The sequence below is a fragment of the Ursus maritimus genome, unplaced genomic scaffold (genome assembly GCF_017311325.1).
Source record: "Ursus maritimus isolate PB19 unplaced genomic scaffold, ASM1731132v1 scaffold_15, whole genome shotgun sequence".
Lineage (NCBI taxonomy): Eukaryota > Metazoa > Chordata > Mammalia > Carnivora > Ursidae > Ursus > Ursus maritimus.
In genome coordinates, this window is record NW_024423897.1 from 62,300,188 (window position 1) to 62,317,368 (window position 17,181).

The 17,181-nt window shown below is 62.1% G+C and overlaps 1 protein-coding gene across 1 annotated transcript; it reads left to right on the top strand.

The window, feature by feature from the left end:
- Nucleotides 1-2: 2 nt before the first annotated feature.
- On the top strand, nt 3-1,589 carry LOC121102730 (iroquois-class homeodomain protein IRX-4-like; the record flags this gene model as incomplete). Its single annotated transcript, XM_040630189.1, has 2 exons — nt 3-291; nt 766-1,589. Coding segments are annotated over 2 exons (1,113 nt in total), but the record flags the coding sequence as incomplete, so codon positions are not given.
- Between the last annotated feature and the right edge of the window lie 15,592 nt (nt 1,590-17,181).

Genomic DNA, 17,181 nt, shown 5'->3' on the forward strand with positions numbered 1-17,181 from the left:
CCACGCGCGAGACCACCAGCACGCTCAAGGCCTGGCTGCAGGAGCACCGCAAGAACCCGTACCCCACCAAGGGCGAGAAGATCATGCTGGCCATCATCACCAAGATGACCCTCACGCAGGTCTCCACCTGGTTCGCCAACGCGCGCCGGCGCCTCAAGAAGGAGAACAAGATGACGTGGCCACCGAGGAACAAGTGCGCGGACGAGAAGCGACCCTATGCCGAGGGCGAGGAGGAAGAAGGGGGCGAAGAGGAAGCCAGGGAGGAGCCCCTCAAGAGCACCAAGAGCGAAGGTGTGTGGGAGGCTGGTGATGCTGAAGTGGGGGCACGAGCTCAGGGACTCCCCGTGCCTTCTTCTGGGGTTCCAGGACCTCTGAAGACACTGAACCTGCAGTACTAGAAGCAAGCTTCGAGGGCGTGGGCAGCACGTAAATGAGCTGGCCCCAGAGAGGCCCCGAGCCCAGGGTGCCTGCGGTACTCACTGGGAACAGCCTTAAAGAAACCCAAAACAAAGGTTAAAACGTTAGACACACCCACCCTACCCTTGTCCCTATTGATCTGAGGAGGAAATCTCCAGCCCTCTATTGCCACCTGGGGGGTATAGAGCCTGGGGAGCAGGTGGGAGGTGCAACGAAAGGCTGCGGGTGCTTTTCCTAGCTCCAGGGTCGGGCCCTAGAACCATGGGCGCAGAGCTAGGAAGGAAGAGTGGGGTTCTGACTAGTGCCCCCCTCTCCTCCTGCACTGGCCCCTCTTTCTGTCCTGCGCAGAGTCAGTGGGCAAAGAGGAAAAGGATCTAGAGCTCACTGACTTGGAGGACTTCGACCCACTGGAATCGGAGTCCGCTGGGTGCGAGCTGAAACCGGCCTTCCAGACCCTGGACGGTGGCCTGGAGCGCATCCCTGCTGTGCCAGATGGTCCAAGCGCCCCGGGGAAGGAGGCCTCGGGCACCCTCCGGATGCCCCTGGCCACCGGTGGTGGGGCTGCCCTGGACCAGGACCTGGAGAGGGCAAGGAGCTGCCTCCGGAGCACAGCGGCTGGGCCGGAGCAGCAGCCCGGTGCGGGGGGCGGCTCGCAGGCTTGCGAGGCCAAACTGGGCTTTGCACCGGCTGGGGCAACGGCGGGCCTTGAGGCCAAGCCGCGCATCTGGTCCCTGGCTCACACGGCAACCGCTGCCGCCACCGCCCTGAGCCAGACTGAGTTTCCGTCATGCATGCTCAAGCGTCAAGGCCCCGCTGCCCCTGCGGCCACTTCCTTGGCTCCTGTCTCGTCCTCGCCTGCGGCCCCGGCCCCCACTGGTGCCCTGGACAGGCACCAGGACTCCCCGGTAACCAGTCTCAGAAACTGGGTGGATGGGGTCTTTCACGACCCCATCCTCAGGCACAGCACTTTGAACCAGGCCTGGGCCACCGCCAAGGGCGCCCTCCTGGACCCAGGACCGCTGGGACGCTCGCTGGGGGCAGGCGCCAACGTGCTGACGACGCCCCTGGCGCGCGCTTTCCCGCCTGCCACACCCCACGACGCCCCTCCTCGGGCGCAGCCAAGGAGCTGCTGGCCATCCCTTAAGGCCAGCGGCAAGCCCTTCTGCGCCTAACGGGCCCGCGCCTGAGCAGAGGAGGAGCCAGGGCTCGGGCTGCAGGCCTGTAGGTCGCAGACTCTTTTTCTACCAAGTTTCCAAAGCAGGACAGGAGCACGGCAAAGTTCAGGCAGCCAAGCCACCTTGGAGGGAGGAGCTGAACTCGGCCTCTCCGGGCCACAGGCCAGCCCCCGGAGCTGCCTTGCCAGGTCTGCCGACCCCACCTGGACATGCACCAGTTCAGGCCACTCCCAAACTCCGCGACCCATCGGGTAGGGCGCTCTCAGAGCAGAAGGGAGCCACCCTGAAGCATAAAGTTTACGTCCCAAAGTTTACATGGAGAAGACATTTCCGTTCTGAGGCTTTGTTCGGCTGTCTCCTTTCGGGTTCCTGGCACCCGGAGTTCCACACCCCGCGGACCTGATCGCATCCTCCGCACGTTGGCCAACAGCACTCACCTCGTTCACACTATTGCACACTCTTAACTCGATAAAATTATGTTTTTTTAAATGTATGTTCACACCAATACTTGCCTGCTCCAGAGGCTAATATAACAAAACCAATAAACGGAGTGATGGTGTTTGCATTGCACGATGAACACGTTTCAGACCCGGGGGTTAGAGCTCTTGCCAGAGGAAAGGTGAACTCCCGAAGGGAATGAGGGGAGAGGGCCCTTGGCCCGGAGTCCTCAGCGAAGTCGCCGGCAGAGCCCCGGGCGGTACGTAAAGCCAGTCCTTTCCAAGCAGAGTTGCAGTGTCCTTCCCGAATGGCGGGACTCCGGAATGGAAGTGGATGAGAGGCCCAAGACTCTGAAGCTCTCCCCAGTATACCAGACTCCAGAATTTTGAGAAAATAGGAGTTTCTCTTGCTAGATAAGAATAACTTTTAAACTTTCTAAATTCCCTGGAGTTGTGCCCAGGGGAGAACTGAGGAGGGGGGCCATCCCTGCCCTGAGGCCCTGGCGCTGCGGACTGCTTTCAGACGGTCCTTTGCGATGGTGAGGCGGTCTTCTGCGGCCCTTCCCAGCTCCTAACCCCGCCTGCCCTCCCCTACCCCCCAGAGACCGGCAGCCGCGCCCGAAGCGTCCGCGCTTGGACAGCCCTGGGCCCCGCCTCGGTGGGGGGGGGGGGCAAGAACTTAGTAGGCTGCCCGGAGGAGGCGGGGCTGGGAGTCAAGGCCCTGGGGCGGGGGCGGGGGGCCGCGGGCTTGCCCCGCCTCGCCTAGGTTCCTGCGCATTATAGACCCCTGGATTCGCTCTTAAACCCGGGTCCCCCAACCCCACCCCCTCGGAGCCAAGCCCACGGCGGCTCTCACCCCTGAACTGAAGCGAAGTCCCGGTTCCCTGGCTTCCGTGGACTCGGAGCCCCTGCTCCCCCGCCCCCGCAGGCGCCTGGCCCCCTGCGAGGGCCCCTCGAGGGCTGCCGGCGAGCGCTGCGCGCTCCGGGCTCCGGGCGCGCCCTCGCCTGCCAGCGCTTAGCTTGAGGCCGCACTGGGCCTCCTTTTAAAGTCCCGGGTGTCCCGAGGAAGGACAGATCGCCGGGTCAGCGAACCTGCGAGGGGGCAGCGGCGAGGCGAGAGAGGCTGGAAACGCGGGTCTTCTCGGGGGCCGGCGGGCAGCCTTGGAGGGACACGGGAGGCGGGGCCTTTTTCTGCGAGGGCTGGGACCGGCCCGGGGCCCAGTGGGGTCCCGAGCCCCGGGGCGAGGCTCCGGGTAAGCCGGGAGCGCCGGCAGCGGACCGGACCGGACCGGCCGGAGGGGGGGGCGGCGGGTGTTGGGGAGAGTTGGGACCGAGAGGGAGGGCGCGCGCAGCCAGAAGCCAGTCTCGGGTCTGCGTCGGGCACCCCTGCGTGGTGGCCCCCGAGTCCGAGAGACGGAACCTCGAACCCCAGCGGTGGAGCGAAGGGGGCAGGCCCGGGCCCCGAGTGGCGGAGCCGGCGCCCAGCCCCAGGCCTGTCCGGGCGGCGCGGTAATTGGATTGTATCCGCCCGCGCGCTGTCACCGTATTGACTTTCGCTCTGTTGGATGATATTATCGAGATTCGGAAGCTCCTCGCTGATGTGCCTGTCAAAAGGCTGCGGCGGGAGCCCCCGGCCTGGCGAGCGAGCATCAGCCAAGATAATTTGAAGTGAAATTTTCATTTTGACAGTAAACCCCTCAATTTCTAAAGGCTCCGCGCTCCGAGAGCTCGCTGGCAGGGGGAGGCTTTGCAGAAAGCCCACGTCTTAGACTGAAAAGGGCAAAAGAACTCGAATTAGTTGTAATAGATAAAAGGGCAAAAATAAAGAGTCAAGGGTACTTGACAGTAATAGCGAAAGTGGAGTCTCGCGGGAGACGCGTTGCGGCCGTGGCTGGGGCGCCAGGAATTTTAATGCGGCCGAGGGCGGCCCCCACCCCAACCGCAGACAAAGCCAGACAGTTTCAGCAAAAACCAGGCTTCGCTGACGCAGGCAGCGCGGCGGGGCAGGATCGGGGCCGTGGGCACCTAGGCCTGGGCGCCCGGCTGCTGGTGGCAGGGGCGTGCGGGGACCCCGCTGAGTGTGGACCCGCGCAGCCGGCCCAGGGCGCCTAGAGCTCAGGCTGCTGCCCGGGCCTTTTGCCCTCCGGACCTCGCGCTCTGGGCACGGCCTGTGCCGGCAGACCCCGGTCAGAACCCCACAGTGTGGAAGCCATCAGACCGTAGTGGCACTGGCCAGAAGATATTTATTTGATTAATCTGCAAAATTGTGCAAAATAAAGACTTCAGGAGGGCTGGGGGGATTCAGCCACATACCAGGGGCTATCAGCTCCACCTCCCCCTCACCTTTGGAGGGGGGTAAACTCTGGAAGGCTCGCCCTGGGCACCCTTACCCACCCTCTGGCCTGTGTGCACTGGGGGTGGGGTCAGGAGGGCACCTGCAGGGAGTGGGCTGCCGCAAGGGGACCTGGGTTTTAAGAGTCGGTGCTTCGGGGAAAGGTCCTGTGGTCGGGGGCAGGGGCCCCTCTCCCTCCCTGGGAGGCTGTCAGGGCAGGAGCTGGAGGCGCAGAGGAGCGCTGGGGACCGCGCTCTCAGCCATTCAGGCGTGGCCAATTCAAACACGCCAAGGAAGGGATGCTAAATTAAGGGTGCTCTTTACATAGAGCCCAAATACAACTGTAATCAGCGGCGCGTTACTTTTCATTAAGCGAGTCTGACAGCAGCATATCCAGGCCCGACGGGGGAACGGGCGAGGGAGATATACGGCGCTCCCGGCCGGCCCAGTCTAAGATAATTCCTTAAGCTCCATTAACAACTCTTAGCCGCGGGAAATGGGCTCCCAGAAAACGTCTCCAAATCTAAAAGCTTTATCGACCCTCCATTCACCGCTGATGCCTCCATTTCTTTGTTTTTTTCTTCCTTTCCTCCCCCCCCCTTTTTTTCTTAAACTTAAGGGAGAGACATCCGGCAAGGTAATAGAGTTTGACACGACACCTTCTTAACTGGAGAGAGAGGCAGGGAAGCCAGCCCTTAAATGATATTTAAAAGGCAACCAATTACGATTTAAAGTGGCGGTCTCCGAGATTATGCATGTGGTTTACGCCACCCGCATTTCCCTGGCAGGCCTGCCTGCCAGGCTGCAGACAGCCCCTTCTTCCGCTCAGCCCCTCCCCCTCTTCCCTCCTCCCCCCCCCCCTCCACAATAGAACAAGAGAAGAACTAGAAGCAAGATTTCTGGTGGAAGGATGCTTGAGGTCTCCTGTCTCCTAAGACAGGTAACAGGGGATTAAGGGAAACTGAGCCTGGCCCCTCCTGCAGACGTGTAGCTGGCCCTGTGGTGTTCCCGGCATCTGGGTGCCTAGGCATGGCCCCTCTACTGGGGTGTGGGTGCCCACCTGCAGGCCTGTGAGGTCAGCCTGGCTCACAGTGGGCAGGCCCTCCTGTGAAGGGACAGCCCGGCTGGGGCGGGGATAGGGGGGGTGGCAGTTGGTATCAGAAGAGCCGCTGTGAACTGCATCCTTTCAGCGGGCACACTCAGGGCAGGGGTCCCCACCCTTGCCAAACACTGCCCTCCGCTGCGCCAGGGCGTCAGGAAGATGCGGTCTCAGTGCATCTCCATGGAAGCCCGGCGTCTGGGCTCAGCGGCTGTCCCCTCCCTCACCATGGCCAGAGCATCTGCTCCATTGGTGCCACGAAGCAGAAGCAGCTAGAATGCCCCTTAGCCAGGATCACGTTGTGGGAAGGCAGTGAAGCCCCAGGAAGGAAACACCATGGCCTTTCCATCTGGCCCTGTCTCCGGCCCCACTGGAAGGAGCTGAAACAGCGTGGCCTTGGAGAAAGAGTGGGCAGGGGGGAAGAGGAGAGGAAAGGGGAGAAGGGAGAGAAGTGAGCAGGGAGGCAGAGAGCAGAAAGGTGGAGGGAGGACTGCCTTCCAGCCAGCATCAGCTTCATGAAGAAATAATTGTGAAAAAATTGTGTTTTCCCTAGAGGACTCTGGCTCTGGGGTGAAGAGTTTATCTGAAGCCCCGGGACAGGACAGGCCCCTGCACATGCACCTGGGTGATCCCTGGGCCGGCGGTGCCCCCACGCTGCTGTTGGGGAAGGATGGGTGGGCACCTCGAACGTCCTCAGGGATCAACCAAGCCCACTCTGGACTTTAAGAGGCAGGGGCTCCCTCACCAGCCAGGGAGCAGGGACGACCCAGGCCCCCGGGCACTTACTGCGACCTCTAAAGAGGCCTAAACACCAAGGGTGGAGTTCAGAAGCCAGAAGGGCCACCCAGTGAGCACCTTGAGGTCTTGAACCAAGCCTGAAATGCAAGAAGGTATCAAACTCCCAAAGCAAGAATTGGACCAGGAGGGGTTGTTCGAGCCTTGCGTGTCCCCTGTTCTAAGTGGTGCAGCCAGTGCCGCCGTTGCCAGCATCCACGGCGATTCTGTTCTGTTGCAGTGACGCAGTCATCCCAGGAATGGGGCTCCTAGAGGAGGACCTAGGTTTCTGCAGGATCCTCTGATTTCCACTGCCGGTCTGGGCAGACGCCTGGACTGAGCAGAACCGCCCTGTGGCTCAGGGGCCCTGTTATCTCACGGGGCGATCGTAGTGACAGTAGTAGTACTGGGGGGATACATCAAGGTGGGGGTGTGCCAGCCAAGAATTCCACACCTGTGCTGCTCAACACACCGCACTATTTCAATGCAGAATCTGTATGTTCTCCGTAGGAAGCCAGTGGCAGGCGCCGAGGGGCCCCTGTGCACAGTATTTGTGTAACCCCGTTTCCGCTGGCCCAGGGCTTACAGAATCACAGCGGGCCGGGGAGAGCAGGGGGCCCATGCCAGGCGCTCGAAGCTGCCCTAGCAGATTAGGCGAATGATGTCCGTCTTTGCCCCTGTCCTGCGGAAGTGATGCCCCCCGACCGTGGTGAGCAGGGGGACCCACAGCTGTCCTGGGCTCCGGTCTCTGTGAGCACCCAAGATTTTGACAGACGGAGCAGGAGGGGGGAGAGCAGTCACGGTGGACGGAGAGGCCAGTCCAGAGGCCAGGGCACCAGAAGGGGCAGTGCTCCTTTTACCCTGGGGCTCGGGGGAGGGAGGGGGGAGAGGCGGGGCAGCCACCTCGGTGGACTTGTGGAGCCAGACTGGGGAAGCCTGGGCAGGACCACGGGTAGGGGTAGCTTCAGGTCACTTGCCGCAGCCCCTGGGGACAGGAAGTCCCAAAGTGCCCAGGACAGGGCTGGGACCCCGTGGCTGGGGCTGGGCAGGTGGGCACTGCTCACCCACATTTGTCAGGTTCTCCGGACATGGGGCGGCCAGGGATTGAAGGAAAATATCCAAGCACCAGGATGCGGGCAGCAGGGACAGCCCAGCAGCAGAGGAAAGGTGGTTTTCAGGGGACGCTTTCACTTCTGTCAGGGACCTGTCTGGATGCCGCAGGGAGGACTCTCGTGTCAGGGAGACTCAGGGAGAAGCTAACACAATGAGGGGCATTTCTGGGGCTAGAAACACAGGGAAGCAGTGGGTGCTCATAGACTTGTGGGTGCCACGGGGTAGACCTCACTCCGTGCTGACAGAGCCGCAGAGAACAGCCCCAGCCTTTCCGCACACAGCACAGCGGTGTGATAGGCATGGACTGCGCACCTCAGGGCCGTCCTGACCCAACCCAGGGCACCTGCCCCGAGGGACCCGCAGGCTGGGAGCTTCCCTGGGTGATTGCCTGTGGCGAAAAGGCAAGGTTTCCGCCCAGCCAGTTGCAGCTGTGGCCTCCCCCAATGCAGGGGCAGGGTGGGGAGAAGTGCAGGCCGGGGGGATGCGGGGGAGAAGGACGGTCTCAGTGCCTTTGGCTGAAGAGTTGGCCCTGGACTCAGCAAGACCGCCTACCGCTAAAGGGGGGGCTCCCATAGGAGAGATCTCGAGGACATGGATCTGGGCCAGCAGCCCGAGAATTGCCCCAGGAGGATCCCAGCCTATGAGCAGCTGGGACGGGAAGGGGAGAGGAGGCATCAGAGCTGGGCCCCGTGTCACGGGAGGGAGGGTGAGGGCCCCCCAGCCTGACCCCGAGGAGCTCCAGGCCCGGGGCTCAGCACCGTCCTCCTGCACAGGCAGGGACGGACCTGCCCAGATGAGCCTCCCTGTGCAGCAGGCAGCAGTGCGTGGGGCATGCAGTCCCCCCTGGTCACGGGACCTCCACCCCAACACTCCAGCCTGAACTCCAAGTGCAAGCCCTCGGACCTCGACCTCGAATCAGAGTCTGTCTGCCTCGGGAGGCCCGTCTGGGCGTCCTTGCTCTGTTCCACCTGCGCCTTGGAAACCGACCTGCAGACTCACAGCGGCCTCACCGGCGGAGAGCAGGCCTGTCCCATCGCACAAGTGACTCCGATTCACAACCAGCCTGCAAATGGGACCTTAATTAATGAGTTTGATGATAGAGACTCTGTTTTCATGGAACATTAGCCCAAGTTCAAGATAATCAGCCTGAACAGAAACCCCAGCTTTGCAACCGCACGCGCCCGGGGCAAGAGCATAATCGATGTCAGGCGTGTAGGTGGGCCTGCTGCTTCTGTGACAGGGGCTCACGGCACCTCGGGGCACACACTGTCCGGCACTGGGGGCAGACCCTTCTGGGGAGCGTGCACACGTGTTGTCATCAGCACCTCTCCAGGTCATCAGAGGGCACGGTGGGCGACCCTGGGTTCACCTCTGCTTCTGTTGGTCTGTGGGTGTCTAGTGGACACTCCCATCTGTGCAGGAGGATAGGATGAAGTCTTTCTGTGGTGGCCCCATCCCTGTGACCAGGCGGCCTGGAAGGGGGTGTGGGACACGGAGGCCTGGGAGAACATCACAATCTGGTGTGGCCCCTCCCACCTCGTCCTTGTGCAGTGAAAAGCAGTCATGCGTGTGGTTAGACATGGGGGACTGCTGCGAGGTGGGGCAGCCCCCGGGGACCGCTCCAGGCGCAGACTCGGGGGCCTCGGCAAGGACAGTCTGCACCCGCTCCGCCGGCCAGACAAAGGTGCTCCGCGCCGGCAGCGGTCTCAGGGGAGCACAGGAGCTGCAGGCGCACGCGCTCTGGGCCCCACGCCAGGGAGGCTGGCCCTCAGGACTCGGGAAGGCAGGGCAGCCCTGGTGGGAAGGGGCAACTACCTGGCTTTCCTCCTGCCCTTCCTGCCCTGGGGGAGCTCTGCTCCCTCTGTGGAGCTGACGGGCTTGCTGGTGTGGTGGCTGCAGGTGCCGGGAGAGGAAACGGGTGAGTGTGACCTCACACAGGGACCCTGCTGAGGCCACGTGAGACCCGGGGGCCTGCAGGACCTGGAAACCCCAGACAGATCTCGCCTCTATGTCGGGCGCGGCAGGGGTGAGGCACCCAAGGTGGGGACAGCGCATTAGCGGCTCAGCCTCCTTTCCCACCTCCTCTGTGCTTTCAGAAACACACCAGCCCAGAACGTCCCACCGCAGGGGAACACAGCAGCCCCATGGCGAGGACAAGGCCCCCCGACCGCACCCAGGGGCCAGTGTCCAGGCAGGGCCGCGGGTGAGGGCACCTCCGAGGCAGGGTGCGTCCCCGCCAGAAGGGGACCCGCAGCCCTCGGGGTGAAGTGGTCAGCGGCCTCCCCCGGCCTGGTTGGTTTAGCGCTTATCTTGATTTCATTCCTACGAGGCCGCTTCCCCCACGGCTGCCGGCAGAGCCCTGACTGGAGGCGGGTCACGAGGGCTGCCTCGACTCCCCACCTAGTTCTGCGGCAGCCGCGTGGGGCTGCGGAGTGGCCGCCACGGGGAGTGCATGGGACAGTGGATCCAGGGCCCCGTCCGGCCCCCTGAGGACGGGAACCAGTCGTTATTGTGCCCCGTGCTCCTGGAAGCCGGAGCGCACTCTCCTTAGTCCTCCAGCTAGTGCAGACCAGGCGGTTAGCTCTCACACGCCCCTTCTTCCCTCACTAGAGTCATCAGGAACCTGGCGGGACAGGACCTCTGTGGAGCCGCGAGGCCGGGCCGGGGCGTCTTCTGCCTCCTGCTCACGCGACAGTGAGCGTGTCTGGAAATGCTGTCTTTGCAGGGAAAGTAGATTTGTTCCAAGCTCTTCCAGGCTGGAGTCACCGGAGTCCCAGTCCCAGGCCGTGGGGTGGGGGGCCTGTCTGCAGAGTCTCCCCAGTCATCACCCCGTCATTTACAAGCCCGGCCCAGACCCCGACCCGACCCCGACCCATTTCAGGCTTTGGAAATCAAGGGTGGATCTGGGGGGCAGGAAGGTGTGGGCTTGTGGGATCGTGCTGCCTGGGGGCGGGGGTGAGATACGAGCACAGAAACAGACTTGAAGAGAAAAGCAGCATGTCAGGGCGCTTAGGGGCTCAGTCGGTTAAGGGTCCGACTCTTGGTTTCGGCTCAGGCATGATCTCAGGGTCGTGGGATCGAGCCCCAGGCTCTGAGCTCAGCGAGGAGTCTGCTTGAGGACTCTCTCCCTCTGCTCCCCACCCCCGCACTCTCTCTCTCTAAAATAAATAAACCTTTTTAAATAAAAATAAATTAAAGCAACATGTCATTTAAATACAAGGAGTGCGCTAGGTGCCAGAGTGGCCATGGCACGGGCCTTTCCTACGTGGTCCCTTGAAAATCAGGTATTCATCACAGCTTTGCTTTCATTTTACACATTTGCCTGACTTCTCACTCCCTCCAGAAAACAAGAGGAGACGGCAGCCTGAAGCGTGCGGGGCCTGCACTGGCTCTCCGCCGGGCCCGCTGAGCCCCCATGCACCCGGCTGAGTGACCGCTGCCTGCCCCAGCACATGCAGCAGGGCTCCGGGGTTGTTGGAGCATTTAGGAGAGACACAGGGACGGTCCACTGTGCACACGCCACAGGGGACGGGAACGAGGGAGAGGGCCTCGAGCTACAGTGGCCGCGCCGTCCACTGGGGCCCAGGGCTGGGCTGGCATGACCAGGCTCCCTCGCCAGCACCTGACCTCTGCTCTCCGCAGAGACCCAGGTCGGCGTGCCATCGAGAGTGGCTCACGAGAGGTTGAGGAATCAGAAACGAGGAGGCCTCGATGTCCGGGAGGCAGGGGCAGCAGGTTGCAGAATGCCCGGAGGAGCCAAGACCGCAGTGGTGGGCGCGCATCCCACACTCGGGGCTGTCCTGTTCTCTCCAGCACTGCAGGCTGACATCCCGGGGCGTTTCCTTCCTGAAGACCCTCACCCCAACCTCTCCCACGCCCTTCGTCCCCTTAACAATCCCCACCGAGCAAGGCTTGTGTGCAGATGTGGTCCCTAGGACAGAACCTCAGGACAGAAGTGTAGATGGAGTTGGCTGACGGGCTGAGACCCAGAGGCATGAATGACCCTGTGCCTCATGGTTCGCAGCACACAGCAACAGCTTGCACCTGGGGTCACCCGGGGTCACCCGGAGCCTGGTGCCCGTGTACAGGAGGCTCTGATGACCAGGTGGCCACCACAAGCACGAGGGTGGAAAACTTGGCAGAGCCAAGGCCTGGGCCCTGAGAAGGCCAGGGCTGTGAACCCCCGCCCTGGGCCCCGTCAGGGCCAGAGAGCCTCCGTGCTGGCCCTTGTCTCCAGCAACTGGAGGCTCACAGTTCCTGGATACCAGATTCTCGGCCGCCTGGCAGTGCAGCTGGAGTCCGAGCCCGCGGGTCCTGGGCCGGTGAAAGGGGCGGCCTTGGGAGAAGACAGGGGGCAGTGTCCAGGAAGGGGGGGACGATGACCCTCCAGCTCCCCTGGGCACCTCCCACTGCCCTGCCCTTGTCTACAAGCTCCTTGTCCCCATGACCTCTCACTGCTTCAAAACTGGAAACCCGGCTGAAATCCTGGTGTCCAGGGCTCAGGTACGTGCTGTGACCCAAGAGGACAGACCGTGCACAGAAGAATAGCAGGATTATACAGTTTTTATGAGAAGAAACACGGGGTGTTTGTAGGGCAGTGACCCTAAGGGCCACAGGCCGGGCTGGGGGTACAGCTGCCCTGACGCGTTGCGCGGGCTTCATGCGCTGGCTGGCACTGCTGAGCGTGGCTGTCCGTGGTTGATGGAAACGTGGACTCTCTGGTTGAAGGGAAGGGTGCCAAGGCTTACGGAGATAGGGTTGTGCCTGTGTGGATTCATTGTGCCCACCTGTCCATACTGTTTCCCACCCGAGGTCAGAGAACATCCCCTCCCCCAGCCTCGAGAAGTGTGTGGCTCGAGAGAGCCTCCAATCTCAGAGACGCGGCATGGCCACTCTCTGTGGGCAGCAGTGGGCGTGAGCGGTGCTGGCAGAGCGTGGTCCCAGTCCGCGGGGGAAGCCGTTCCCAACGGCCAGGTCCTGACCTCCAGAGACGAGGTGGGGGTGGGACCCCAGCCACAAACACGGCTTGTGAGTCCTGACGCGCCCAGGACGCCAGTAGACAGCCAACCCAAATCTTTCCTGATGTGTCTAATGAAGGGGACAAAACCACAAAACCTGGAAATGAATAAAAACAGTGTGAAACCACCTTCAAGTCTGATCAAGGAGATTCGACTTAGTGATGGGCTCCTCCCGGCTTGTGCCCGTTGACAGGCCCAGGGCCACCAGCGTGGACGGGACACTGGGGGCCCGGGTAGACACTGCCGTGCCCCCAGAGCCGTATACCGTCTCCTTCCTCACCTCTCCGAGAGGACTGTCCGGGGCCCCTTTGCCAGCATGGCCGTGTGCCGTGGGTGAGACACAGCCAGGCCTCTTGCTGACTTCTGCACAGCGGCTCGGGACAGACACTAACTCCTGCAAACCCGGGGCCACAGTGGCCCACAGTCAGGACAAACGTCGTGGAGACAGGTGTGTGCAGTCTGGGCTCAAAGCCTTGAGAGATTTGGGGCTGGCGACCACCATCAAACACCCACGGACCTCCCGGGGACGTGGGCAGGGGACGCCAGACCATGTGGGACATCAGGGAGTCATATGCACTCAACAGCGGGGTCACCACTCTGAAGGCCCCTGGTCATGATCATACCGGCGGGGGACGGGGGACGGCCCCTGGACACACCGGCTGCTTCAGTGTGCTGACTGATGGGTCTCAATCGTAGAAGGGAATGTGGTCACCGCTCTGCACGGGGCAGGGAAGAGAATGCCTGGGATCCAGAAGGTTCTCCGGGCTCTTCAGACCCTCCTTCCTGTGGCTAAAGAAAAGTGGTAGTCATCCACACGGGGGAGAAGGGATTTTATTTGGAGACAGGGTCTTTAAAGAGGTAATCAGCTTAAAGAGAGGCCACTAGCGTGGGCCCCAGACCCCTCTGACCAGCGTCAGGACACAGACGTGCAGGGAGAAGGCAGCGGGCCACAGGCCAAGGACACACCCGCCTGCCCATGCCTGGATCTCACTTCCCGCCTTCAGGGTGTGAGAAAATAAATTTCCTTTGCGGCAAGTCCCCAGGTCTGCGGCACGTTGCTCTGGCAGCCTGAGGACACTGCAGGGGGAGGAAGCCTCAGGCTACACACGCCAGCCGTGCCGAGGCCGAAAGCCTGGTTCAAACCACTAGGCCGAAAGGCGGAGCCCACCGACGTTTCCTTCCAGAAAGTGGGGAGGCGTCCGAGGAGAGAGCCTCCGTTTCACGGCCGGATTGTGCGAGCTTCCACTAGCACGTCCCGGAACTTTGCAAACGCTCCCCCTGGGGACACTCTGTTGGCACGCGTGTCTCTGCTGTTGCTTCTGTGTAAAGCGATATGCCCCAAATATGGTGGGCACGACATCGCATGCACGAGATGCTGACGGGCTTCTTGTCTGCACTGTGATGGTGGGACTATCCGTTCAGACCCTGACAACGGCCGCGAGACCGTGTCCCGCTCGCTTGGTGAAGCCGGTGCTCTGGCCTCATCCGTGGCACCCTGACAGGATCCCTGGGGCCGCTCCAGCACAGACAGACCCACAGCACCCGCTTTCGTTGAGAAGGGGACGGTGCTCGAAGCCCCTGCACGTGTCACCATTTGGGGCTCTCCGCATTGCCGAGACTCGAACAGTGTCAGGCTCTGCTTCCTGAAGGCCTTGCTCTTCCTGTGACCGCGGCCCGATCTGCAGGTGCAGGGCCTGGGGGCAGCACCCCCAAAGTCCACCGTGCCCGCCTGATTCCCATCCTGGCTGACATCCTCGTAAACGAAACAATAGGGAGACGATGGTGCGGGAGTCGGCAAGGGGTGTGTGTGCCCGCTGCGAACTGCCTTTGTTGGCGGTACAAAACCGGCGATGACGGTCCGTTCCCCAGGTGCCAGTGCAGGGCACGTCCCCCCGATCCCATTCTGGGCGTTCTGAACACCTGGGGCCGTGTCCTTGCAGGAGACTGTGCGGCGTGGGGCATCTTCTTTCTGAATTAGCCCAGACACAGAGTAATCCAGACGGTTCCCGCACACTTGCCATCTGAACTCCTGCAAGACTGCACACAGATCCCGAGTGCGTGCTTACAGTCAGAGCCGTCTGAGAGAAAGCAGGTGCTCGCAGGTCCCTCGGCCCGTCTTGCTGGGGACAGTCCTGTTAAGGGGCTCTGCCTCTCCAGGGACAGCTTCACAGCAAACACACAGAGCAAGGGTCCTCCCGCGGGGGGCCGGGCACACACCCCGACTCCTGGCTTCTCGGTTATTAAAACCAAGCCCTGAGGGACTGGCAAGGCTCTGCGTCTCGTGCCAAGATGCTGGGAGGACATTGGATGGTGATGCCAGGGCTTGAGCGCCGGGCACGGAATGTCCAGTCACCGCGGCAGGAGGTGACCCTGACCCACGGACAGGAGACGACCTGGCTGGGTAGCCCCTCGGTCAGGGCCGGCGGCCCCCACAGCTCTCATCCGGGGCACCTCACCGTGTCGCCCAGAGCGAAGCCAGGGTCGGCGGTCAGGGAACGCAGTGTGCTATTTCCCGAATCCGAGAAATCTCAGCAGGAGAGAAACAAAGGGTTCTGTGTGGGGGAGGTGACTTTGGAAGGGAAGCCCCCATAGGAACAGCTTCCAGTTAAAGGAACAGGGGGCAGTGCTGGCTTTGCATGGGTTTCCTTTCTTCCTCGGTGGCCAGTCCCCGGGGTGGGACCCGTTCCAGGGTGTCCAGGGCCCCAGCCTGGGCCATGCTCCCCTGGACCTCCAGGCCGAGCGCGGGAGCGGCATGCGGGACCCTGTCCAGGGGGCGGTGGGCTCTCATCAGTAAGGCGGCCCCCCTTCCTCCCTTCACCCTGCACTGACAGCTCATCAGCTCTGCAAAGGACAGATGGCCCCAGGTCATCCTGCAAAAGTCAAATTGTCCTTTGACCTTGCCCACATGACCTTCCCATTACTCTTTTGTGTCGGAGAGAAATAGCGCATAAATCGCCCTCCCCTCCTGCCTGCCCCGCTGTTTCGCTGTGTTTCTCTCCGTTTCTAGCTGTGGGGGAAGCACCTACATGGCTCGGGTTGTGACAAATGTCCAACAGTAAACGCAGGCCGAGCCCCGTGTCCTTGGAGTGGCTGCAGGCCGAGCCCCGTGCACTGTTTTCCCTTTACTCTAGACACTTGAACGGAACATTTGGAAACCACAAAGGAGTTAAAGAAAAAATAAAAATCATGTGTGATGCCCTCACTCAGAGCATTCATAATCCTGATGAATTTTCCCCGATTGTTTTCTGTATGCGTGTCTTTGCGATTACCGCTCGAGTGACGCGGACAAGTCTTTTCGAAAGCATCCTCGAGGAAGGCAGCTGGCCATGGATGCTTTTCCAGGACACAGCCCTCAAGATCCTGTCGGAGGAGATCCTTCTGGAGCCTGGATAAGTCTGGTGAAGGATTTCACGGAGGGGGCCGTCACTGCTGGCCTCACCCCTTCGCTCCTGGCTTGGGGCCCGGCAGGCCCACGGGGTCTCACCCCGCGGGCCGTGCACGGTGCTCTTCGGCAAAGGCTCAGGCTCGTCTGGCAACATTCGGCCTCCAGAGAACACCTTCAAGCAGGTACCACGCCACTGAGGCAGAGCCCCGAGTGGGCTTCCGAGGACCCACCACGGAGCCACAGAGCCACGTCCAGGGCCGACCATCAGCCGCATTGGCTCCCCAGGCCTGGTCTGTCAGTGCAGGGCAGTCTTCCTGCCTGTCCCCTCTGGTCTCTCCAGCCTGTGGGGGCAGGAGCCCGTGCCTCACACCAGCAGCTCCCCTCCCTGCCGTGTCCTGGGGGCACCCCTGTCCCTGCTGCCCTTGTGAGTTCTTGCCTGGGTGCCTCCGTTGGACAGGAGGCTCCTCCAAGGCCGATGCCCACTGTCTGTCTGCATCTGCACGAGCGCACACACCTGGGCGCTCAGGTGTTCTGGGACGAGGCAGACTGCAGGAAGCAAGGGGCCTATGTCCGGGCTGGACAGACCTGGAACCACATGTGGGCTGCCTGCTCCCACCAGGGAGGCTCCCCCACGTGCACACTGGAGGTGCACATGGGGAGGGAGAGAGAAGGCTGAGAGGTGATGGAGGGAGGGAAGGAGGAGAGCTGGGCTGCACAGTGAGATGGCGGTGGAAACGCGGGGGGTTGGGGAGGTGGGCGGGGCCCGTGCAGGAGCCCTGGACCCCGTGCAGGAGCCCTGGATGCCAGGAGAGGTGGTCACCCATGGCCCAGGAGGCGACCCCCTCCCCTTGAGCCCAGGAAACACAGGGAGGCCCTGTTGACCATGAGCTGGAGGAAGGGTCCCATCTCTATGCAGAAGGACCAGCCCCCCATCCTGAGCCTACGGCTTCCTGGCAGAGGCCTGGGGCCAAACCCCAGCGTCCCTGGCCCTTTTCCAGATGAAATCACGTGTTAAATAGACAAGACCTCGGGGCTGCAGGCCCCAGTGAGTCGGCACCAGGGGGACCCTGGGGTGTGCAAGGGGCAGTGGTCTCCTAGCCAGGACGGGTCTGAGGGCACGGAGAGCTCACCTGCCAGCTGCCTGTTGGTGTAACCCCATAGTAAATGAGAGTACGCGTGACAGGCACGGGAGAGGGCTGGTCCAGGGTCTGCCACTCACATCTACACGGTCAGGGCAGGGGAGCCCGGGAGCTGAGCCTGGCCCAGAGGCACTGGTGTCCTTGAGAAGTGATCCAGGGACAACAGGGCGGGAGAGCCAGGGCAGAGACTGGTCAGCACATGGCCACGCCCAGGGGCAAACTGGCGTTTGATGCCCCAGGACCGAGAAGCCCTGTGAGATCATGTCAGGGACAGCCGCTGGGGGGGGGGGGG